General features: G+C 38.6%; 1 protein-coding gene and 1 pseudogene across 2 annotated transcripts in view; one reads left to right on the top strand and one right to left on the bottom strand.

The window, feature by feature from the left end:
• CD96 (CD96 molecule) overlaps positions 1–26746 on the bottom strand; it is a 115791-nt gene that overhangs the window by 31208 nt on the left and 57837 nt on the right. For both annotated transcript variants that reach the window (XM_053565592.1, XM_053565593.1), the window contains exons 8-10: positions 19834–19926; positions 3231–3299; positions 2664–2735 (exon numbers count right to left, since the gene is read on the bottom strand). In XM_053565592.1, the coding sequence (XP_053421567.1) occupies positions 2664–2735; positions 3231–3299; positions 19834–19926 (234 nt within the window). The remainder of the gene's footprint in view (positions 1–2663; positions 2736–3230; positions 3300–19833; positions 19927–26746) is intronic.
• Positions 24428–25371, top strand: LOC128568062 (exostosin-like 2; annotated as a pseudogene).

Raw genomic sequence — 26746 nt, 5'->3', positions numbered from 1 at the left:
AACTATGACCATTTAGATTATTTAATGTTTTTGCTATGTAAACAGTATTTCCCCTCAATATTTGCGTACATATCTCCTATATACATATACTAATTTTGTAGGGGGTATATATCTGGGAATAGAATTGTTGGTTTGCAGGTATACAGGTGCTCAGCTTGCCAAAGTGTGGTGGAAAATGATAGTATCAATTTATATTCCGACAAGCACCATAGAAGAAATTATGTTGATTGGACATTGGATAAACCTTATACAACATTTTGCAATACCATGCTTATTAAATTTTGCCAATTGATTACATGTAAAATGGTGTTCTAATTCCAGTCTTCATTTCCATTTCCTGATTATTGGAGAGACTGAGAATTTCCTTAGACGTTTCTAGCTACTTCTGTTTCATGTTTTGTGATGTACCTTTTTTGTTCATTTTCTTTTTGGCTATTGATTTGTAGACATTCTTTATATACTCTTGATATAAAATTTCTATCAATTGTCAATTCTACAGAGTGTGTGCCCCCAAATGTATACACATTTTAAGAAAGGAAAACACCATATTAAAATCTCAATATATACTGATAATCTTTGTTATCTTGTATATTGTACCTTGCATCTTTTGTAATTGCAAAAGTCCAATGAGACCTGAGTATTACAATTTTATGGTGCTTTCCTTTCATAAAATGTGTATACGTTTTTTGGCACCTTCTGAATATTCTTGATCCTTTAAAAACTTACATGGGTGGCAAGCATCTTCTTCAAGATTACAGCTTGTTTTTTGTTTTACTTTCTTTAGGATATCATTTGACAAACACAGGTTTCTTAATTTTATTCTAATTTTTCAATCTTTTTTATGCTTTAGTGACATATGTATGTCTCTTTGTGAAGCCCTTTCCTACTACAAAGCAAGAAGAAATTTACTTTTATCACATGTTTTAATGTTTTTGATATAAAGGTCTTACATTAGATAGAGTTTATTTTTGTGTAATGTGCAAAACAGGGGTACATTTTAATACTTTTTTTCCTGATAAATAGTCTCCATTTCCAGGTCCATTTTCTGAGCATTCCCTTCTTTTCACAGCATCTGCTATGCCTTTGACAGAAACATAAGGTCCATTTATTAGTTGATGTTTCTGTGCCTCTCCCTTGAATGCTGCTTTTTTTATTATTTCTTTTTAAATTTTTTTTTGTAGAGACAGAGTCTCACTTTATGGCCCTCGGTAGAGTGCCATGGCATCACACAGCTCACAGCAACATCCAACTCCCGGGCTTAAGCAATTCTCTTGCCTCAGCCTCCCGAGTAGCTGGGACTACAGGCACCCGCCACAACGCCCAGCTATTTTTTGGTTGCAGTTCAGCCAAGGCCGGGTTTGAACCCACCACCCTCGGTATATGGGGCCGGCGCCTTCCTGACTGAGCCACAGGCACCGCCCATTTTTTTTTAATTTTTAATTTCAGTTTGCTTGTTCATTCTTCTTTGTTTGAAGTACTACTTTTTTGTTCATTTTCTTCTTCCTCTGGCGGTGCTGGCTGTTTTTGATGTTGTTAGTAGAGACAGAGTCTTACTCTGGCTCACTGTTGCTCATACTGGTCTTGAACCTCTGAGCTCAGACCATCCACCTGCCTCGGCCTCCCACAGTGCTGGGACTAGGCGTGAGCCACCACGTCCAGCCTGAATGCTGCTTTTTAAGTTACTTGGTACTTGAGTTAATATATTATTAACATATATATGAAAAGAAATGTGTTAAATCATTGAGTCATGCACTGACTACTGATTAAAGTGTGTCATGAATTAAAGATTATGATTATCCAAGTCTGTGAGCTTGAGGTCCATCAAAAAGATAAAACAAATAATGCTGCAAAGAACAGTATTATACATGTTCTTTTTTCCTCTTTAATGCCTAAAGGTAAGTTCCCAGTAGTGAGTTAACTAAGCTAGTAGAAATACAAGCTTTTCCAAGTGTCTCTTTGGAAAAGCTTTCCAAAAGCACATCCACGTTTGCTTTCCATGGCAAAGAGCCTCGCAGTTATATTCAGTTCTACCCATGTCCTATCCAGCGTCCTCTCTTTTTCCTCTAGCCACCTTCCTTGCCACTTCCCCACCACAATGATCTTTATCTTCTACCACTAAGAGGCAGTATATCTCCTTGTCCATACCTGCGAAAATAGCACCCACGGACCTTGTTAACTAAATTTAAAGTAATAGCAAAGTCGTTTCTGCACCTCACCTGGAGGTCCCTCTTTGTGTTTTTATTAGTGTTATGCATATTTTGACTAGTTTGCTCTTTCCGCAGATATACTCACAACTTGCTCGTTCAGCTTCACTGGTTATATCTTTGTTCAAATGTAACCGTCCTCAGTAAGACCCTTCAAGATCACCCATCTAAAATGGGAACCCACCTTCACTCTTACTTCTTTCTGTCTCCCTCTGCTCCTTTGTTTCCATCACATGACTCACCACCACTGTATGTCTCCCCTTTACCAGAATTTGGAACACAGATCTGTGTTGTTCACAAATATATTTTCAGCACCCACAACTCTGTTTTAAAGATGATAGATGCTTTGTGAGCACTTGTGAATGACTATGAACAAAGTACGTAACTGTTGTTCAACATATAGATTGGATGAATAAATGGGGACCACAGGACTCCAAGGGACCCATGGTTATACTCAACATTTCTTGGCAACTGTCCCACTGGAGGTCCTGGTGTAGTTGAAGGCTTGAGTAGTCACACTGAGATTGCTTGCTGAAAGACAAAATTATTTTTAGAATACAAGTTTTTTAGAAAGCTATAATTTAACTTTGCTTTGATGCACTAAAATTTTAATCTATGTACGTCTAGGGAAATCTGAAACTGAAGATGTGCTTTCCTATGCAGGAACACTAGCTGGCATATTAAGCAAAAGCTCTGTAGTTTATGTTTAGTGACAACTTGTCATTGATTTGTTTTCTTTTTCTGTTCATGTCAACCCACATCACTGAGAGTATTGTGAATTTTAACTTAAATATTACCTTAAAATCCCTTGACAAATAAAAGATGCCATATAATAACAAATCACCAACTCTTATTTTTATTGATCATCATATCAATATATAGTCACCACAGAGTAACTTAAAACCAAAATATCAACATCAAATGAAAAATATGGCCTTTGCCAAAACCTCAGCATTATAGAAGTTGTAGTAAAACTAGTTTGTGCTGCCTCTGTTGACTCCTAGGAGAAGAGCCTGTTGTACTCACGTTGAGTCATGGTGTTTGGCATCGATGTACTCTTGTCTTCAAGGACCAATGAGGATGCAGTTGGATGCCCTATTTTGAAAACAAAATTCCCAAATTATAATAGATACTTACATTTGCATGTTTAACTATGCCACTAGACTTGAGAGGAGCAAATATCATTAGAATTGGAAAGAATCTTAGTCTAATAGCCTTATTTAATAAATGTGAAACTAAATCTAAATTGTGTATGCTTGTGCTTACATAACCAATATTTAACATTGTTTCTTTGCTATTAACCAAATTTTTCTAACTCTAAATGTATTATACTCACGTTTTCCAAATATATTGTTTCAGTGTCTGCTGAGTGTCAGACTCTATTTTACATGCTGGGGATATGGCAATAAACAATGTGGACAAGGTACCTGCTCTCATGACACTTACCTTACAGTGAATTTTTGCAATAGTACATGATATTTTCACACATTAAATATGGTTTGATATTTACTTCAATTGTTGGCTTGAAGAGTCACCTTTATCTTTATAATCCATCATTTTCTTTTCTTTTTTTATTATTAAATCATAGCCGTGTACATTAATGCAATCATGGGGCACCATACACTGGTTTCGTAGATGGTTTGACACATTTTCATCACACTGGTTAACATAGCCTTCCTGGCATTTTCTTAGTGATTCTGTTAAGACATTTATATTCTACACTTACTAAGTTTCACATGTACCCTTATAAAATGCACCGCAGGTGTAATCCCACCAATCACCCTCCCTCTGCCCATCCTTTCCCCTTCCTCCCCTTCCTCTCCCCCTTCCCCATATTCTTAGGTTATAAATGGGTTATAGCTTTCATATGAAAGCCATAAATTATTTTCATAGTAGGGCTGAGTACATTGGATACTTTTTCTTCCATTCTTGAGATACTTTACTAAGAAGAATATGTTCCAGCTCCATCCATGTAAACATGAAAGAGGTAAAATCTCCATCTTTCTTTAAGGCTGCATAATATTCCATGGTGTACATATACCACAATTTATTAATCCATTCGTGGATCGATGGGCACTTGGGCTTTTTCCATGACTTAGTAATTATGAATTGGGCTGCAATAAACATTCTGGTACAAATATCTTTGTTATAATGTGATTTTTGGTCTTCTGGATATATACCTAGTGGAGGAATTGTGGGATCAAATTGCAGGTCTATTTTTAGATCTCTGAGTGTTCTCCAAACATCTTTCCAAAAGGAATGTATTAATTTGCATTCCCACCAGCAGTGTAGAAGTGTTCCCTTTTCTCCACATCCCCGCCAACTTCTCTGATCTTGGGATTTTGTGATATGGGCTAATCTTACTGGAGTTAGGTGATATCTCAAAGTAGTTTTGATTTGCATTTCTCTGATGATTAAGAATGATGAGCATTTTTTCATATGTCTGTAGGCCATGTGTCTGTCTTCTTCAGAGAAGTTTCTCTTCAAGTACCTTGCCCAGCCTATGATGGGATCACTTGTTCTTTTCTTGATTATATGTTTGAGTTCTCTGTGGATTCTGGTTGTTAAACCTTTGTCGGAGACATAACCTGCAAATATCTTTTCCCATTCTGAGGGCTGTCTGCTTGCTTTACTTACTGTGTTCTTGGCTGTGCAGAAGCTTTTTAGTTTGATTAAGTCCCAGTAGTATACTTTTGAAGCTGTTTTAATTGCCCTGGAGGTCCTCATAAAATATTCACCCAGACCGATTTCCTCAAGAGATTTCCCTGCACTTTCTTCTAGTATTTTTATAGTTTCATGTCTTAAGTTTAAATCTTTAATCCAGTGAGAGTCTATCTTAGTTAATGGTGAAAGGTGTGGCTCTAGTTTCAGTCTTCTACAGGTGGCCAACCAGTTCACCCAGCACCATTTGTTAAATAGGGAATCTTTTCCCCACTGAATGTTTTTAATTGGCTTGCCAAAGATCAAATAATGATAAGCAGCTAGGTTAATCTCTTGGTTCTCTATACTGTTCCATACATCTACCTCTCTGTTTTTATGCTGGTACCATGCTGATTTGATCACTATTGATTTATAGTATAGTCTGAGGTCTGGTAGCATGATTCCTCCTGCTTTGTTTGTATGTCTGAGTAATGTCTTGGCTATTGGAGGTTTTTACTGTTTCCATATAAAAGGAAGTATTTTTTTTCAAGATCTTTAAAGTATGACAATGGAGCTTTAATAGGCATTGCATTAAAATTGTATATTGCTTGGGGTAGTATGGACATTTTAACAATGTTGATTCTTCCCAGCCATGAGCATGGTATGTTTTTCCATTTGTTAACATTTTCAGCTATTTCTTTTCTTAGAGTTCATAGTTCTCTTTATAGAGATCTTTCATGTCCTTTGCTAGATAAACTCCGAAATATTTCATCTTTGGCACTACTGTGAATGGAATAGAGTCCTTAACTGTTTTTTCAGTTTGACTATTGTTGGTATATGATTTTGTAACTTGAGATGCTGCTGTATTCCTTGATCACTTGTAAGAGTTTGGTAGTAGAATTCCTAGTGTTTTCCAGATATACAATCATATCATCTGTGAAGAGCGAAAGTTTGATCTCTTCTGACCCTATATGGATATCCTTGATCGCCTTTTCTTCCCTAATTGCAATGGCTAAAACTTTCATTACAATGTTAAAGAGCAGTGGAGATAATGGGCAACCTTGCCTGGTTCCTGATCTGAGTGGAAATTATATTGATTTAACTCCATTCAGTATGATGTTGGCTGTGGGTTTGCTATAGATGGCCTCTATCAGTTTAAGAAATGTCCCTTCTATACCAATTTTCTTAAGTGTTCTGATCATGAAGGGATGTTGGATATTATCAAAAGCTTTTTCTGCATCAAATGAGAGAATCATATGGTCTTTATTTTTTAGTTTGTTTATGTGCTGAATTATACTTATAGATTTACGTATATTGAACCAGCCTTGAGACCCTGGGATAAATCCCACTTGGTCATGATGTATAATTTGTTTAATGTGTTGCTGGATTCTGTTTGTTAAGATCTTGTTGAATATTTTTGCATCTATAGTCATTAATGATATTGGTCTAAAATTTTCTTTTCTTGTTGGGTCTTTTCCTGGTTTGGGGATCAGGGTGATAGTTGCTTCATAGAATGTGTTGGGTAGTCTTCCTTCTTTTTCTATATTTTGGAACAGGTTGAGTAATATAGGTACTAGTTCCTCTTTAAAGGTTTGGTAGAATTCTGACGTGAAGCCATCTGGTCCTGGGCTTTTCTTTTTAGGGAGATTTGTATAGTTGATGCTATTTCAGAACTTGATATACGCCTGTTCAAAATTTCCACTTGATTCTGGCTAAGTCTTGGAAGGTGATGTGCTTCCAAGTATTGGTCAATTTCCTTCAGATTTTCGTATGTCTGAGAATAAATTTTCTTGTAATATTCATTAAGGATTTTTTGAATTTCTGATGAGTCTGTTGTTATTTCATCTTTGTTATTTCTGATTGATGTAATTAGAGATTTTATTCTTTTTTTCCTGGTTAGGTTAGCCAAAGGTTTATCCATTTTATTGACCTTTTCAAAAAACCAACTTTTTGATTTATTGATCTGTTGTATAATCCTTTTGTTTTCAATTTCATTTAATTCTGCTCCAATTTTGGTTATTTCTTTTTTTCTACTGAGTTTGGGGTTGGAATGTTCTTCCTTTTCCAGTTGCTTGAGATGTCCCATTAAGTTGTTAACTTCCTCTCTTTCCGTTCTCTTGAGGAAGGCTTGCAGTGCTATAAATTTCCCTCTTAGGACTGCCTTTGTGGTATCCCAGAAGTTCTGATAATTCGTGTCTTCATTGTCATTTTGTTCCAAAAATTTGGCAATTTCCTTCTTAATTTCATCTATGTCCAGCTATCATTCAGCATAAGGTTACTTAACTTTCATGTTTTTGTATGACTATGCTGATTCCTGTTGTTACTGAGTTCAACTTTTATTCCATGGTGGTCTGAGAAGATGCAAAGAATAATTTCTATTCCTTTAAATTTGCTGAGGTTAGACTTGTGACCTAAGATGTGATTGATTCTGGAGTATGTTCCATGGGCTGATGAGAAGTATGTGTATTCAGTTTTGTTGGGATGAAATGTTGTTCTGTAGATGTCTGTTAAATCCAAATGTTGGATGGTTAGGTTAAATGTACAATTTCTTTGCTCAGCTTCTTATTGGAGGATCTATCCAACATTGCCATAGGAGTGTTGAAATCTCTGACTATTATGGAGCTGGAGGAAATCAAGTTGCTCATGTCTGTTAGAGTTTCTCTTATAAACTGAGGAACATTCTGGTTGGGTGCATAAATATTAATAATTGAAATCTCATTATATTGAGTATTACCCTTAACAAATATGAAGTGACCATTCTTATCCTTCCTTACTTTTGTTGGTTTAAAGCCTATTGTATCTGCAAATAGAATTGCAACACCGCTTTTTTTTTATTTCCATTTGCCTGATATATGGATGACCATCCTTTCACCCTGAGTCTATATTTATCTTTTAAGGTAAGATGATATTCTTGTATGCAGCAAATATCTGGCCTGAGTTTTTGTATCAAGTAAGCCAATCTGTGCCTCTTTAGAGGACAGTTTAAGCCATTCACATTAATGGAGAATATTGATAAGTCTGATAAAATTTTGAGTAACAAGTTTTTCAAATGTCTAGTGGGCATTTTTAATCCTTTCGCCACTGTGGAAGTTGGAGTTCGATCAAAAGTTTCTAAGTGAGTTCACTTTTGTGGTAGAGGAGTGGGCTGGTCATTATGGAGGATAGGTCTGAGAATATCCTAAAGAGCTGGTTTGGTTATGGCAAATTTCTTCAACATGTGAATGTCATTAAAGTATTTAATTTCTCCATCATACATGAAACTCAGTTTAGCTGGATACAGGATCTGGGGTTGAAAGTTGTTTTGTTTTAGGAAATTAAAAGTCGGTGACCACCCTCTTCCAGCTTGAAAGTTTTCAGCAGAGAGATCAGCAGTCATTCTAATGTTCTTCCCTTTGTAGGTTATGGTTTTCTTATGTCTGGCTGCTTTCAGAATTTTCTTCTTCAGATTAACTTTAGTGAAGTTAATTATGATGTGCCTGGGGGATGTCTTATTCGTGTTGAGTCATGCTGGGGTTCTGAAACTGTCTGCTATCTGAATTTCAGAATCTCTTGGCATGTCTGGAAAATTCTCTTTCATAATTTCATGGCCTTTTAAAGCTACTTTATCACTTTCAGGGTTTCCAATGAGGCAGATATTAGCCTTCTTTGAATTATCCCAGAGCTCTCTGAGAGAATGATCTGTTTTTGCTCTCCATTTCTCTTACTCTTTGAGAGTTTGGGAGCATTCAAAAGCTTTGTGTTCAATGTCAGAAATCCTTTCTTCTGCTTGCTCCACTCTGTTACTGAGGGATTCTACTGTATTTTTCAGATCTTTGACGGCTGCAAATTCTTGCTTCAATGTGTCAAAATCTTTGGTGGTTTTGTCTTTAAATTCATTGAATTCTTGAGGCAACTTTTGAATTGCCCCTCGAATTTCTAATTCCAACTTTTGAATTGCTCCTCAAATTTCTAATTCCAAATTTTCCTCCAATCTATTAATCTTGTTTGCAATCCAAATTCTGAATTCAATTTCTGACATCTCAGCCATCTGTTTATGAATGGGATCTTCAGTTACATCTGCCATATCTTTCCTTGGGGGGGTCGATTTACTCTGGCTATTCATGTTACCAGAGTTTTTCTGCTGATTCCGCCCCATGATTATTTTACACCATTTGACTAAATGAGTGGATAAAGAAAAGTTGGGTTTGGGGCTCCAGGAGTAGTGATTAACCAGCCCTTTGCCCAAAAGCTGGGACTTGTGTCTGCACCTTTTCATCTGGAGGTTTGCTGAGGACCCATACAGTGCTATGGCCTGAGAAACTGGGGACCTGCTTGGTGTGGTGGCGCTAAGTGGCTCTGTCTTGTTTTCAGCTGGTCTCTGTCTAACCCTAGTGAAACAGTTACTCTGGGTTTAAGACTCAGCTGTGGAGAAACACCAGCAATTAAGTCACCCCGCGCCCCCCCCCCCAAGGCAATAACTGGAAAAGGGAAATAAAACCTTCCTACAACCACACACCCAGGGTACAACTTGGATAGTCCTCGGGTGATTGGCTCAGTTCAAAAGGTTCAAATCAATTGTCTCAGTCAGCACCTGTCTCAGGTGGGAGAGTTTAAAAGGTCTCTGGCAAGTAGATCACAGGTGTCTGCTGACAACTCAACTCAAATATGACTTGCTCCGGTGTTCCATGAGGTCAATAGGACCCACCCAGCAAATAGATTAGTCTGGGAAGGTTGATCCCTCCTTCCCCACCTTGCACCTCTGTCATACCCAGTCACTGATAACCCCGCAGGGCTGTGACCCAGTTGCCTCCAATGAGCAGATACTCCAGAGAACCAAACAACTTTTTGTTTCTGTCCCTCCTAAATTCCCCTGCAGAAGAGAAGCTGTTTTGAGTTCACAGAACCTGTGCCTCAGGCCCTGTCTGTGCTGCTATCCGGTCTCAGCTGTAGTTTGTATTCACAGCACGGTTACCTGTCAGTTCTAGCCTCATGTCCTCCTTTGTCTAGGCTGATGATCCCCTGAGGACCAGGTGCATCTTAGGCTCAGTAAAGTGGTCCTCTGGGTCAGCCCCACCCTGCGAGTCTGTGGGCACTGTGCATGCGTTTTCTAGTCCCCGCGCTCCACCCAGGCCGGCACTGCCTCAGGCAAACCCTTTACTCATGACGGGGCCTGTGTTTCCATCCCAGATCTGTTCCGCCAGTGGTTGCTACCTGAGAAGATGCCCAGCCTCCTCTGGTTGCCCAGAGAGACAGGAGGTGTGACTCCAGAATATCCAGAGGTGAGCCCTATTGTTGCCAAAAACGGCTGGTGCTCTGTGACCAAGGGCACTGCCACTCCTTTGTGGTTCCCTCTCAGTCAACCGTCCTCTCCTCACTCCTGTGCCACAGAATCAGCACTGACCAGCAGCAGTCTAGGCCCTGTCCACACCTTTCAAGAAAACACCCAAGAATCTGGACTCCTGGGGGACAGGCCTCCAGACCTCAGAGTGAGAGTGGAGGGGAGTGCTGAGAGCTCAGAATTGCATGTAGAGAATATATATAGTTTTAAACAGTTTTATGCCTGGCAGGAGAGTGCCATGGCACCCTAGTAGGGGAAGTAGGTCCAGTTTTTAGAGGGTCTCTCCCATGGAGAGTAATGGGAGGACTTTTGAACTCTGCTCGTTTGTTTATGGGGTACGCCAAGCCATTCTCATGGGGAAGGGGACTCCTGTCTGCTTGGTGATGGATTTTGTACCTTTTGTTTGTATCCTTGGGTTGTAGCTCGCCTCAGCAGGGTTGATGTGCGTTTTCAACCTCTCTTGGTGCAGCTGTAATCCTCCAGGTTACTTGCTAAATTTCTGTCCTTTATCTCTCCTTTTGGATGGGACCCTCTGTGGAAAGCTGGCTTTGGTCAGCCATTTTGTCTCCACCAGCCAATGCTTTTGACGCTCTGTGTTTTATTTTCCATCTGTCACACTGTTGCTAGGTACTACAGCTTTCTGTGTATTATCTCAGTGGGTAAACCATCACCTCATCACGTTTGCTTTATTTTCATGGAATTTCTTTTAACGCTTCATTTTGATGAACAGTACAGAACAGACTCTTCAAATGGAATTTCTTATACATTCAATGGGATGAGATATCAAAGGTTAAGAACCATATTATAAGGCAAGATGAACCTCACTTTGAAAGCAGGGTTCTACCACCTATGAGGAGCATGTTAGATAGTGTGGAGTGGATTTTCCCAGCTCTGGTCTGTCATTAACCTTACAGAGGAATGCAGGGTGGAAGCCTGGGTGGTGATTTCTTTGTAGAGAGTTAACAGTATCCTGTGAGTGTGCCCCCCATGTGGAAAAGGAAGAAGAATCTGCTCCTCACCTCATCCAAGTCAAGCATGGTTTTTAGAGAGCCACTCAGAGCTCTAGTGTCCTGGAGTTCAGGACAAAGGGAACATTGCCTGCCTCAGGTTGAAGAGGCTTCTAGGAGTCCATGGTTGTTTAGGTGCTCTGAATAGGGACTAAAGACACCGCCACCCTATGGAAGAGGAACACATACCCCCAAACAGTCGACAAAGGTGCATATTGTCCCCAGACAAAACAGGATGCCACAAAAAGATGTTCACCCAAGAAGAACATGGAGAGGAGTGAAAGAGTTCCCAAAAGAGCTGATCCCCAGAAGTTCAGAGGCTGCAGGTTTGGAGTAAGCAGGAGAGGGGTATGACCTGAGCAAGGGGGCGGCAGCCACAGGACTTCTAAGAAATCTGCCAAAGTACCTATGAAGTCAAGATGGCAATTTTCACTCTCCTTTTCCAGAGGGCACCGAATTCAGGCTACAGCCAGCTTGTCAGTGTTGGTTTTCCTTAACCAAATTTCCCTCTTCTCCCTGCCTTATGTCCCCAAAGAGGGGCCCAAGCTAGCAAGTAGGAGTCAGGGAGGGGATGGAACCCAGGAGCCACAGACACCTCTGCATCTTCCCCACCCCCCACCTTACACACACACACCAGCCTCTGAAGCTGGGGTAGACCATGCTGTGGGGAGAGGGGAGAAAAGAAGTTTTGGACTGATTAACTTTTGAAAGTTTTCACAGTATGTTTGGCAAGACTTTTTAATTATTGACACAAGTCTGTTCTTGTGGCTGAAAGGGACCAGACGACATTTATTATAAGAAAGTCACCAGAAAAGCCAAGTAATCTGTCTAAAATTTCTTTCTGAGGTCAAGAAGAAATTATTCAATAGAGTTCTTCTGAACAGGGAATGATGGGGAGAAATAAGATTAATTGTTTTGCTAACCTACTCAGTCCAGCTCATTTAATCAACCAAGTACAAAGGTAAAAGTTATTTGTTTAAGGTTGAGCTGCTGTTTGAGTGATGTGGTTAGTCAGACTCAATTATCTAAGACTTTGCCTTATTTCTTTGTAAAACCAAGCCTGAAATTTTTGACTTATTCTCCTTAAACAGCAATATTTTCTCTTGCTCTTCTACTCTATCACCACAGCATCTAACAGCTCTGCAGAAACTCCCTACCTACCTACACTCCTTGACAAATGTGTAATTGCTCTCCATGAATTCACCCGCAGCACATAGAGCCTTTACTAACAGTAGTGACATTAACTGGAGAATTGCACTTAAGAGAATACAGGCCATCAACTACATTTAAACACATTCACATCAGCCTCATCAATCCTCATGGTTAGGAGAAAATGGACACTGACCTTCAGCCCAGCATAAAGGAGACATGTGATCTGGACTCCTAATCTTCACACAAAACTGTTTTCATGTGGGAGGCAGATTGTTTGGGTCATGTGCTGACTGCATTGGTAAGAGGACTGTGCATCTCTGGATTACTCATCCAGAACAGATTTTAGGACTCCCTTAGGGAAGATGAGAGTAAGCAGGACAGGGCCCATCATGCATCATGTGGCAAGTTTGTAGATAATCAATAATGGTGAAATAAACTGAAAAATAGGTCATCAGACAGCTTTTCCCCTGAGGAACCTCACCTAAAAAGGAAAAACTGAATAAACAAATACCCAAAGTAAACCAGTCATCAAGAAGGCTAACCTTGACTTATAGGTGACACAAAAAATGAGAAATTTTTAAACAATCTGTAATGTGTACCTCTGGAGAAAATTGACGAAAAAGATACAATAAGCAGAATTTCCTAGGATTCAGGGGACAGTACTAGAGTTTTGTATGGATTCTGTAGATGCGTATCTACAATAAGAATTATATAATAATAATGTTGAAGGGAAAGGCATAATGAATGAGAGAGAGTCCTTTTCCTTGGTTTATTATTTCCTATTGGGGAAATGTTAGCTTCACTTTCAGAGGCTGCATTTCTCAGGAAAGCACTGGTCTAAAGAAGGGAGAGATTAATGTAGGCATAGCTGTCATGTGTGACCTTTTCATAGGTGCTATACCAGCTTCGCATTAGAAGGGATTTATTCAGTGTCTAAAGATGTTTACTGAGTACCAACCATGTACTGTCAGGGGCAGTAGGACTCAAGATCTGAAGTCTGACTCCCTGGGTCCCAGCCTGGCTCTTCTGTTTTCTGCATGACTTTGGGTAACTTACTTAACCTCTTTGTGCTTCAGTATTTTCATCTGTAAATTGCAGATAATAATAGTACCTAAGTTATTGAGTTGTTGGGAAGGTTAAATGAGATAGTATATTTGCTAATTTAGAATAGTTCAGGCATATTGAAGGCACTCAATAAATATTAATATTTTTGGCTAGTATTATAAGACAATCAAGGCATTTGGTAAAAAATTTTAATTAATTGTTAGGGGAAAACTCAGAAGGCCCATGTATGATAGTCTTCTGCAAACCTTTTTGTTATCTTCCATAGTTAGGCAGGCAGTCCTGGTGAGTTTTCTGTCAAAGTACTCTCCACTTCTACCTATGCCCATTCTAATTCAGACCATCATCAGCGTAAACCACTTTAAATCTGCCTCATTTGCCTTCCTGCTCCCTGCTCTTGCAGCTCCCTTCTCTCTACAGAAGCTATGGTAAGAGTACCACGGCGTCTGTTTTACTCATGTTTTCCCACATACTAAAAAAGCTACGGTGGTTATTTGTTGTTCTAACCACAGCCCATTAACTGAAGCTCGCCTTCATCTTTTTCCATCCCCAAGTCAACCTTGCAGCTCCCTCCACAGCACGCAATGGCAGCACTCCTCCTGCTTGTCTTCTCATATCCGGTACTCATTTTTATTTTACTGCTTTGCTTAAGGCAATAATTTGAAAATCCATCTCCTATTTTTCTTCCACAAGAGTCAATATTTCCTTCCAGGCCCCCTCTGTAGACTTCCTTGATTTCACTCCTCAGTCCTAGCACTCAATAACTTTTCTTATTTTTCAGTGCCCAGATACAGGTGATGAAGACAGGCACCCTTGGACAGCACCTGAGGGGTCCTGCTAGCCCTAGAAGACAGGCAGGAATGACTACCAAAAGGGAGTTACTGTCACAAACAAGTCACCTGCGTCTTCTCACTGCCTTGCAGATTTTCTCTGGGATCCTACTCTTACCTTTAGAATCCAATATTCTGATCCACCACTGATCTTCTGATTGGCTTCCTCCTAATTTCATCTAATGACAGGTCTTCCAGGTTGATCCCCCACCCACTTCTGACATTTGCTTACAAATCATTAGTTTTATTGCATCCCCTAGGGAGCTGTTCCCTTTAGACTGTGCCCCTCTATATCTGATCACCCACTGGCCAGTCAGTTGTGTCCACCTGGGGATTTGAGGATTAGAGTCAGACTGGACCAGGTATTTTACTCCAAGTATTCAGGAGCAAAAAGTGCCAGATGTAAGGACCAGCTAAGGTATTAGAAAGGGCTTAATATCAAAATCAACAGCATTGTGTCTAAGGGTCATGCACAGACATAAAAAATAGGTATCAGGGTCAAAGGGTCTGTGGCCTGGGAGGCAGTGAAATGGGAAGCCAGTCATGGGGGACTGCATACTCCATGCAAGAGGAGCCGTTGCTTGCCACTGTATCCCACACCCCTAAACCCCTGGCCCATTATAGGCACTCAGCATCTATTTGTTGAATGCATGAATGCCTTCAGGAGTCCTCAAACTTTTTAAACAGGGGGCCAGTTCACTGTCCCTCAGACTGTTGGAGGCTGGACTATAGTTTTAAAAAAACTATGAACAAATTCCTATGCACACCGCACATATCTTATTTTGAAGTAAAAAAACAAAACAGGAACAAATACAATCACACTGCCGCATGTGGCAGGTGGGCCGCAGTTTGAGGACCCCTGCATGGTTGTCACAGGCGGGGTTGGCATTTCTGAGGCCCTCAGACTACATAACTAGTAGTCAAGTCATAGCCAGTGACTTGAAAGGCACAGGGCTCTCTTTTCAGGGCAACGGAAGCTCCTGGGTTTGCCCCTCCTGCCCGCCCTGGATTCATCAGTTGCCTTTGACTCTCCTTGTGGGCTTGTCCCGTCTTGCTGCTTGGCTTGTCAGCCCTGTGTCTTTTCCTAGAACAGCGCTGGGAATGCAGCTGGGACTCAGCAAACACAAATTGGTTCTGGTTGAATGGAGTCAGCTCTCCCTGGGCGACTCTTGCAGCATGTTATGAATTATAAAGTTCTCCTCCCCTGGTTAAGGAATATTGCTTTCATGACCTCCTACATTTGTTTAGAAAATATCCTTTCATTGAAGGAAAAAGAATAAGAATGGGATGCTTGCGGCCAGAGGTGCAGCTTAATAATTATGACTGAATGATGAAATTCGTTGGAGGATTTGGAATGAAACCACTGCCTTTGAAGTTGGTTTCCATGACATGCTCCATCTTGCTTCCTTTCTTTAAAGACCACGAACAAGTGAAACCGAGGCAGCAAGTCAGTGTGTGATTTCACAGTTAACTTCCAGTTTGCCAAGACAAAATTGGGATTTTCCAATAGTAATTCAGAGATTATTCAAGGAAAGTTTTATTTCCTTGAATCAGCCATTGATTTAACATGTTTATGTGACATACAAAAATCAGACAAAAAAACTGTTCCAAACATAATCTATAGGTTCAGGGTGTCCCAAAAGTCATTCCTAAAGTCTCTATACATAGGGAAAATGAGAAATTCTAGTGAAATTTACCTTAATTTACAAAATATTCATTACCAAATTCTACAAACAGGTTGCCAATATGTACAGAATATTTTGTAAATATTTTATAAAATTTTGTAATGACTTTAGCTACATTTAGCTACATGTACATTTAGCTACAATTTCCCATTTTTTTCTAGGTATGGAGATGGTAGGGGTGACTTTTGGGACAGCTACATGGTTATCATCTTGACTGAGGACTAGATTCAATTTTGTAAAGTGAGAGATACCTACTGTAATTAAACCTGAGCCTTATTCTGAAGCAGGATATTTTTATCTAGGCACTCTTGGCGTTTTGGACTGGATAATTCTTTGTAGAGAGGGCTGTTCTGGTCTGGTCTGTGTTTTATAACACCTAGCAGCATTCTTGGCCTCTCCCCACTAGATGCCAGTAGCATCCTCCCACCCTCACTGTGACAACCTGAAATGTCTCTTGACATTGCCAAATGTCCTCTGGGGGGCAAAATCGCCTTGGCTGAGAAATACTAATCTAAAACAGACCTCAAATCCATTTTAGGGAGACTTTATTTTAAAAACTTCCCAACTATATCATATTAGTGTTATAGTAGCTTCAGTGGCATTTCACCCCTGTTTTTCAACAAATATGTTTACTCAACTGTGCTTTTCTTCCTTCTTTCCTATATTAAATTGCAAACTTCTTAAGGGCAGCAACTGTGCTTTCTTTTGCTTTGAATTTCTTTTTTTTTTCTTTTACTTTGAATTTTTTTTCACAAAAGTAAGAATGGTGTTTGGGCTGACATAAACTCTTAATATATGTAGATTAATTCCATAAACATTCAACGAGAAGAAATGTATGTCTGCTTTTAACTGGCAGAGTGTAAATGTCATGAGGGCTCCCTCCCCCCAGTTTTGTTCACTAGTATTCTCAGCACCTATAGAGTACCTGATACATAGCATATGCTCCACAAATATTTGGTGAATAAATTAAGTCACATTTAAAAAAATATTTAAGGGGTCACTGCCCTATTTCCTAAAAATTAACATTTAGAGTCCTTTTGCTGAGGTTCAAGTCTCTCTTTCTCTATTTTTTCTTTGTGGCATTTTTATAATAGAAAAATGGACATAAGTGTCCATTAAAATGGTACTGGTTACATAAATTATAGTGGATCCATGCAGTTGTAATAAAAAAAAAGGATAATAAATTATAGTGGATCCATGCAGTTGTAATAATAATAAAAAAAAGGAACGCACTCTAAGTACTGATATGAAAAGACTGGCCAACATTTATCATTAAATAAAAATAGGTAGAAAACAATAAGCATTGTATGCTACCTTTTTTATGACAGATGAGAAAATGGAATATATGTACACCCAATGTACAATATTTGCTTCTATGGAAAGAAAATATCCCTTGAAGATTGTACATTAATCACGGTGGTTGCCAAGGCTCACTTTATTTTCTGTTTTCCAATCTTCATTCCTGCATCTCACACACAAGCCTACCTCTTTGACCTAAGCTTACCTATTGATGTTTTCTCAAGTTCCCGTGACCAACTTTGTCAGTGCACACCTGCTCACTTTGTTTTCTCTGTTTAGAGTATTCTTTTAAGCTCTCCACTGTGTCAAATAAATGTAATACCCATACACACTTTAAAGATCAGGTTATTTCCTCTCTCATAGGCAACATTTCCTGATTTCATCAACCTTTCAGCTTAACATTTTCTGGTCTATCTCTCCCTGGGCATTTTAATTCTATAAGATATGCTACCTGTTAAGCTACTATTCTGAATTATTATTTCTGTATGTATGTCATCTCTTCCAAATAGACTGCTACCTTTTTGAAGGAAGAAACAAATTATTATCTTTTGTTAACACACAGTCTATTAAACGATATCTACATAATGAAAAATGTAATTCTTTTATTCATTCGACTATTCAACTAATAGTTTTTGCCTGCTTATTCTGTGCTAGGTTTGTGGTATGAGGCAAAATAAATATGGTCTCTGTCCTTATGAAGTGTTTAGATCAGTTGGAGAAAAATATGGTATCTAATGAGACAAGAATGAGATGTAGAGTCACACTTTTGTATAAATACTAACTCTATCACTTACAAGGTTTATGATCATTTAAGCTCTCAGTGTCTCCATCTGGAAAATGGGAATGATAATATTTACTCTGTCTACTATTTATAATAAAAAAGATCAAGCTACATTTCATTTTATGTTTAAACACTTCTAAATGACAGTGTTCAAACACTTCTAATCACCATTGGCTTCCGTTTGTCCACAAATTCTTTAATATTCTTCTCCTCAAGATGTGGAGTCTACTTTTCTTCCCCTTAAAGCTGGACCTCATAACTTATTTATAATAGACAAAAAAATGGAAGTGATAGTGTATAATTTTGGAGATTAAGTCAGAAAAAGGTTCCATGGCTATTGTTTTAAGTCACTCTATTTGTTGAATTACTCAGTCTGAGGGAAGCTAGTTGCCAGAGGGCAAGCAGACTATCAAGAGGCCCAGGTAGCAAGGAACTGGGGTCTCCCACGAACATACCTGAGCTGAGAAGCAACTGTGTTAGCTGCATTCAAGCTTTCAGATGACTGAAGCCCCAGCCTACAGCTTGAACATGTCGTAAAAGAACCTGGGTTAGCACCATTCAACTAAGCTGCTTTTGGATTTCTGATCCCCAGAAACCATATGAGACAACATGTTTTATTAGTTGCTAAATTTTGAGGCAAATTTTTGTGCAGCAATGAATAAGTAATACAAAGGGTACTGGAGAGAGATTTAAGGTGTTATTGTTGACTATGCTAATATTTGTTGAATAAAACACACTGTAATCTGCTATAGTTTATGGGGAAATGATGAGCTAACATTGGCAAAAAAAAGAAACTTTGAAACAAAAAAGGAGAAAAGAAAAAGTACAAAACATTAAGAACATGAAGAAACTAGATGGATGTGATGCTTTTGATGGGTGATTTACCAGCATTTCATCCACCTGCTTCATTTTCTGAGGGGTATCAAGCTATGACAGTGACTGCAGGTTACCTATCAAAGGCTAGGGGCTAAAGCAATTGTTCATTCCTACTGACTGCCTTTGTTTTATTCCATTTACAGTTCTCATTTTAAGCTAAAATCATAGTTTTCATTAAACAAGAAATGACAGCCATACTTCTACTTTACATAGAATATAAGCTTTTGGTATTAGAGGAAGTCACCACGGTTCTCTGTTAAACACAAAGCCTACTGACATGGGAATTTGCAATGCATTTGCATCAGTGCCAGCTTCTGAGAGTCACTGCCATTCCTTCGCCATAGGAACCCTCACCCAGGCTGACCTCCATTGTTAAGGATGCCACAAATGGGAGGGCTGAATTCATAGTCTTCACCCATCGACTTTGTCAAAATTAATTTGAACCAGAACAAATTTAAATTTACAATGATCTAACTACCTTTGGCCCACAGAACCACCTAGTACAATCAATTTCTTAAACTCTCTAGTGAGAACATAGTAGTGGAGCAAGACTATCAATTTTTTAAACCTATTTAATAATAAAGATAGAATTTAAATTACTTGATTGAACATTTATTGACCCTGATTTTCCCAGGGCTTCAATAGGAGGACTTCAGAAGTTGTGTTCACTCTTTGAAGTCATGAGAATAGTACTTAAAACATTCAGGAGTTCCTTTATTGGATGGTAAAAATGGTCTGGAATTGATTTCAGTGATGATTGCACAGCTCTGTAAACCTAATAAAGACCACTGGATTGTACGTTTTAAATGGGTGACTTGTCTGATATGTGGATTATACCTCAACAGTTGAAGGAAAAATGGTCATGGCTAAGAAATGGGCATGAATCATGCAAGTTTGCTGACATTTTTTCATTATCAGTCTGTTTGGTTAAAGGATTAACGCAGCTTGTAGGAAGATGAACAATATAAAAACATTCTTACTTGTAGGAGATTCGCTGTTGGCTGGAGAAGGTTGGGCGCCAAGGATAGATTCCGTAATGCTCTGTGGAGGGTCTGTTGGGGGATTTACAGAACCTGAAAAGATCAAACAGATATTTAGAATGAACAAAATATTGTAATAAGAAGATAAAATATTGACTTAGTTCCTAAGCATACTTTCCTCTATTTATTCATCATCTAACAAATCAATACTGAGGATCTGTTATGTGCAAGGCAATGGGATATCACAGTGAGTGAGAAGAATGTGGGTTTGTGCTTAAAGGGCCTGCAGCCCCGCTGAGGAAGCAGGCGGCAGGCATCACGCTGGATGCTCTGACAGTGAAAGTACCAGGTGACTCAGGAATGCAATGAAAGGGCATCAACCAAGGCTGGGAATTCTAGGAAAGTCTGTTGGAGAAAGCGACATTTAACCAAAACCTCATAAAACCATTATAACATTTAATGTCTCAGAGTGTTTGAAAACCATGTAGTTCACAAAATCCATAAACATGCGACCTGTTTTTTTTTTTTCTTTTTTACAGTAAGAATAGAAACAATGATACAACTGTCCAATTGGATATAACATCAGTTAACATAAGATTTATGGTAGTATTCTGCCATTTATAAAATTTCAACTTTTGTCATAACATTTTTTCTTAGCTACAACTTTTCTCTCTGTGTGTGTGGGGGGGATAGAAATAGAAGTTACAACATGGAACATGGCATTTTACCTATATTTTAAATTCATTTCAATTCCTTAACACTCTATGACTGTAGCTTAAAATAGTCCTAATAGAAGTACAAAACAATTTACAAATGTCAGAAAAATCTACTGACTTTGGGAACATGTCAGTTAAGTGTGGTAGATGATTTTGAGGTTAGAGGACTTTGTGATCTTTTTAGACATAACATCACTGGATGGAGTGACACGTATCTGACCTGCTATGTCCACTATTTGGATACTTATTTACAACTTATTTGTTCTCGTCTGTGATTTGCTTTAAGAAACAAGAATATGGTACTGGACAGTGCCTATGGCTCAAAGGAGTAGGGCACCGGCCCCATACACCAGAGGTGGTGGGTTCAAACCTGGCCCTGGCCAAAAAAAGAAAAAAGAATATAGTACTTAAGTTATGTCACTAAACAGCACATAGTGCAGTGGAAGGACTGTGTTAGCCGAAGGTACATGCATTCACGTTGTATTCTCAGGGCTGATAGCGTTGTTGTGGCCATTGGCTATAAGTGGGGCTCGTATTTGGCTCTTGCTATCATAGAAACGCTATCATAGACTGGCTATCATAGAAATGCTTTTGTGCTCATAATCTCTGAAATGGTGGGGAGCAGTTATATGGAAGTGTATGCACTGGTTAATGAGATGACCATCCGCTTTCTCCATGCCTCCCCAAATAAGTTGGAATTGGTTAGCATGACATAGAAGTCTGATCATGCTCTGGCCCTTCACTACACTCTTAACTTCATTTCCTGGCTCTGCCTATCATCTTTTCTATCTCTCAAATCATACGCTCTATCCAATAGGTAATATTTTAACCCCATTTCTGAAACACAATATGATCTCTGCGCCTTCTTGGTCTTTGTTCACAATGTTGTCTGACATTTTCTCACCGTCACACTTCTGTGAATGTACAGTCTCAAGCTTGAGAAAGCCTGGGGAGGGGATCCTGGTGATGTGCACATCCCTGCACGTTCACCTTAATGATGATAGCCTTATCACTCTGTGTCATTGGATATGCCCTTCAAGAGAAGAAATTGTTTAATTTTTCACTGTATTTATGGATTCTCACAAATGAAAGTGGATGAATCAATGCATGCAGATTCATTCTTAACAATGGGAGAAGGAAGACCAACTTTAAGAGCATATCTGACTGAAGGATCATAATTATCATCCTCCAAAGACGACCCTGAATAAGATGGAGCATAGGTCTGGCAAATAAATGCCTAGATATTATTCTCTGCAGATTGACTAAAACAGAGCTGGGCAAAATATGTTCCACAGTCAAATTCTGCCAACTGCCTATGTTTGTGAATAAAGTTTGATTTGGAACACGATTATGTTCCCTCCCCCCACCTTTTTTTTACATATTGTCTAAGACTGCTTTTATGCTACAGTGACAGTTGAATAATTGTCACAGAGATCATAAAATCTGCATAGCCTAAAATGGATTTATTATCTGGCTCTTGAAATATAAAATTTGCTAACTCCTAAAACAGAAGATATTGCTGGGTTATGCTCATTCCCAGATTTCCATATGGGAAATTTTTATTACTCACTGATTGAACATTTATGTTTTAAGATGCTATTCTGCCATGTTTCATCATCAAATGTCTAAGGGGCTCAGCCTCACAGGGCGTCAGGGTGATATTACTGCAAGATTTGCATTTTGAGATGAACTCTTTGTCCTCTGACAAAGATGGTACATAGCTTTCAAAATGAAATCTGAGGTCCAAGAAAGTTCTGTCTGGTTTTAGATTGGACTATAAAGTAGAAACTCTGCATTGGTCAAAACAAAACTCAGGGGGTATAAAAAGGAGTGGTTAAAGCCTAAAAGTGAAAAATGATTTACCAGAACTCAAATTCAGAATTTAGCAGAAATATCTCAGTCAGATTTCAGATCATTGCATTTACCATAATGTTGCAAGAGATCGAGCTGCTGCCCAAATCACTTCACCTGTTTCCAGAGTGTCCACTCTGGAGTAGGCCCAGCAGTGCTCTCAGAACACCCTCATGGGGAACAGCAGCCCAAAGGCAGCAAGATCAACTCTGGGGTTTCCTTAGAGCTTGTTTCAGACTTTATGTCATCCACCTAGAAATGAACCAAAACAAACCCCAGGGCTTGGTAGGTTCTTGCTTCTCCAAATGTGGTCCACAGACCAGTGGAATCTTGTTAGAAATGAAGAGTTGCACCTTGGTTTGTTTGTTTGTTTTGGAGATAGAGATTTTCTCTGTCACCTGGCTAAAGTGCAGTGGCGTCATCATAGCTCAGGGCAGCCTCAGACTCCTGGGCTCAAGGAATCTTTCTGCCTCAGCCTTTGTTTATGGCTGAATAGTATTCCATGGTGTACATTGTTTATTAACCCATTCATGGGTTGATGGGCATTTGGGTTATTTCCACATCTTTGTGATTGTGAATTGAGCTGCAATAAACATTCAAGTGCAAATGTCCTTATGGTAAAATGATTTTTTTGACAGGTTCCATTTATTTATTTATTTATTATTATTATTTTTTGCCACCAATGTTTTTTTTTCTTTTTTCTTTTCACATATACATGTGTTCATTAGGCTTTCACTTTTGCCATTTATTTATTTTTGGACCTAATAATGGGCTGATGGGACCAAATGAAAGGTCTACTTTTAACTCTTTGAGGATTCTCCATACTTATTTCCAAAAACATCATCAGTTTGCAATCCCACCAGGAGTGTAGAAGTGTTCCCTTCTCTCCATGCCCATGCTAGCATGTGCAGCTTTGGGACTTTGTGACGTGGGCTATTCTTGCTGGGGTTAGGTGATATTTCAGGGTGGTTTTGATTTGCATTCCTATAATGATTAGGGTTGCTGAGCATTTTTTCATGTGTTTACTGGCCATTTGTCTATCTTCTTGGAAGAAGGTTCTGTTCATGTCTTTTGCCCTGTGATAAGGGTGGGCGGGGGTGTTTGCTCTTTTCTTGTTGATTAGTTTGAGTTCTCCATAGATTCTGGTTATTAGCCCTTTGTCAGATTCATAATATTTTCTTACATTCTGAAGGCCGTCTGTCTGCTTTAATTGTGCCCTTAGCTGTGCAGAAGCTTTTCAGTTTGACAGGTTCCATTTATTTATTTTTGGTGTTGCTTCAATTGTCAATGGTGTCTTCTTCATAAAATCTTTTTCCAAGATGATATTGTCAAGAGTTTTTCCCACACTCTTCTAGAGTATTTATCATTTTGTGTCTTAGATTTAAATCTTTTATCTAGCTTGAGTCAATTTTTGTAAGTGGTGAAGGGTGTGGGTCCAGTTTTAGTCTTTTTTTTCAGATATAATTTTTATTTATTGATTGATTGATTATTTTATTAATTAATTAATTTTTTCTTTATTACATCATGACTGTGTACATTGATGCATTTATGGGGTGCAGTGTACTGATTTGATATGCAATGTGAAATGTTTGTATCGAACTGATTAACACATCCATCACCTTGCTTACTTATACCTCATGTACATAATGCGGTTTCAGTCTTTTACATGTGACTAACCAGTTCTCCCAGCACCATTTATTAAATAGGGATTCATTTCCCAGTGTATGCTTTTATTTGGTTTATTGAAGATCAGATGGTGATATGACACTGGTTTTATCTCTATGTTTTCTATTCTGTTCCATAGATCTATGTCTCTATTTTTGTGCCAGTATGATGCTGATTTGATCACAATAGATCAAATATACTACAGAGTATAACCTGAAGTCTGGTATCATGATGCCTCCACATTTGTTTTTATTCCTTAGAATTGCATGGGCTATTTGGGATTTTCTCTGGTTCCATAGGAAATAAAGAACTATTTTTTCAAGTTATGAAAAAGAATTATTTTTAAGTTAAACTTTAATACAATGAAGTGTTGCCATATTGCAAACTTTCTGGAGAGTAACAAGGATCTCAGTGCTTCATTTCTCTTTGGTGATCATCCTCATGTTACTACTGGCAGCTGGTACTTTGACCTCTTTACTTCTCAATATCAAGGAAGACAAGATGCTTACGTTACAGAGAAACATGAAATCCCAGGGCAGATCCACCTTGGATTTCTTTACTCTCGTGATGCAGACATACAACAGGACAGCTCTCTTATAGAGACTTTTAAATCATTGTCAGGCAGTACCATAGCAGCACAAAGTGATTGTGTTGTGGAGCAATATTGGGGAGAGAGGACCAGATGACTTATAGAATTCTCTAGGGCTTCACCTTGTTCCTGGGATCTTCAAACAACAGATGGCAAACAGAATGATAAATGAGAAATCAATTCCAAGTCTTCCCTGAGCTGGAAACCAATGTGGTGTGAATGGTAGATGATGACTCACTCCTTAGGGCTCAGAACCTTGTTTTTGCTTTCTTAGTTTGGCAGCAATTTCCTGATCAAATAGTAAGATTTGTTCCTAGAAAGCACATCTCTATTTCACCAGGTGTCTACTGTTACGAAGGTACACCTGGGTTTGGTAAAGGTGACCAGTACTCTGTGGTGCTAATTGGAGCCTCATTCTTCAAGAGCAAATATCTCGAACTCTTCCAGAGGCAATCTTTTCCATTCATGCTTTGACAGATGACACTCAAAACTGTGATTATATTGCTATGAATTTTCTTATTGCCAAGCATATTAGGAAGATTTTAGGGATATTTGTGAAACTTATAAACATAGGTAATTGTTTACCTATGAATAAATGATAGTTATTCTGGAATGTGACATCTAGCTGAGCACTTTCTGCAGAGGTCTTATTGTATAAGTAAGCTCATTAATATCAGCGATAAAGCCTCAAAATACTCCAACATCAATCACAAATGAAAAATGTAAAAGTAAAACAGACAAAAAAATGTGAAAAATGCTTGGTATTTTAGTAGCTTCTCCATACTATGTATTTTTTTAAGCAACATTATGAACTTTTATCTATTCTAGAAATCTCTACGATAGAAAAAAGTGTAATGCATCTAGGATGTAAAATTAACATTAACTTTAAAAACCAAGATGCTTGTCTCATGTAGATAGGCCTTATGAAGAGTTTTCATCCAAGGATATAACTCCTTGGTCATCAATTTTATCATTTCTATGCTGAGACTGCTCTACAATTTCTTTGACTTCTGGCATTTGCCTTAAAGGACCTATAGTAAGCTGTTTCCAGAATCAGAAGCTCAAGACAGATATTTCTCAGCTTTTTCACTAAAGGAAGCGATTGTTTTAACTTGAAGTCTAAAATGCCTCTTTAACAAAAGCTTGTGGCATAGGGGAAAGCCCTGTGAGAAGAGAATAGTCTCTGTCCTACAAGAAAACAAGAGGCAAGTTTGCATCCACCAGTGCTTCCCTGTGGCCCTTCCAACGAACTCTTCCAAGACTACAGCCCAGCATGCTTTCGATGCAGCTGTAGTGCTTTTAGTCTTGTTGGTAAGTCTCATGACAAGGAGGGTTCATTTTAGTAGCTGAAGAATGTCTAGTTTCTGCATGATTTTTGTGAAGAATTACTGCATGGTCCACAAAACAATGCAGCCCATGTTTCTCATACACAGCTTTCATGCACAGAGAGCTTGGTATTTCCTCAAGGAGGATGAGGAGTGCATTTTGTCACTGGATCTGACCTTGAGAATGTACATTAATTCTTGTATTTTACGTATAGTATGTGTTGTTTAAGAAACACATATACAATTACTTCTGAAAGAATGAATAAGTAGGAACTGGTGGAAGTTAAAGCCCTTAGAATCAAAAGATCGTTATTGTTTGGACACAGGTTGTGTCATGACACTAAAAAGTTGTGTGTATTACACAACAAAGCCAAACATTTGCATTTGGAACTTTTTTCTTTCCAAAAAAGATCCAAGGCACTATTCATCATGATGAAATTTAAATGACATAGATATAGGCAAAAATAAGATCTGAGTCAGAGCAGAGCAGTTCTATAGGGAGTCAGCACTAGTTGACTGTTAAAGTAGCCCACTCTCGGTTATGTGAATAAGGGTCTGTGTTATACTCATTGTCTGTGTTTAGTCTTTATTCACTACCAATGGCAAGGAATTTGTAATTAAGCCTCTGTCTACCTCCTTATCTTCCTCCTCCTTTCCCTTCTTTCTCCTTCTTACATAATGCCAGCATATTCTCAAAATTGCAAAACTGTGATAGCATTAAAATAACCATTGCTAATGTTCCAATAATGAGATCTTTGTGTACTTAA

Source organism: Nycticebus coucang, chromosome 16 (genome assembly GCF_027406575.1).
Source record: "Nycticebus coucang isolate mNycCou1 chromosome 16, mNycCou1.pri, whole genome shotgun sequence".
In the NCBI taxonomy this organism is placed as follows: Eukaryota; Metazoa; Chordata; class Mammalia; order Primates; family Lorisidae; genus Nycticebus; species Nycticebus coucang.
This window is presented reverse-complemented; position numbering and strand designations above follow the sequence as displayed.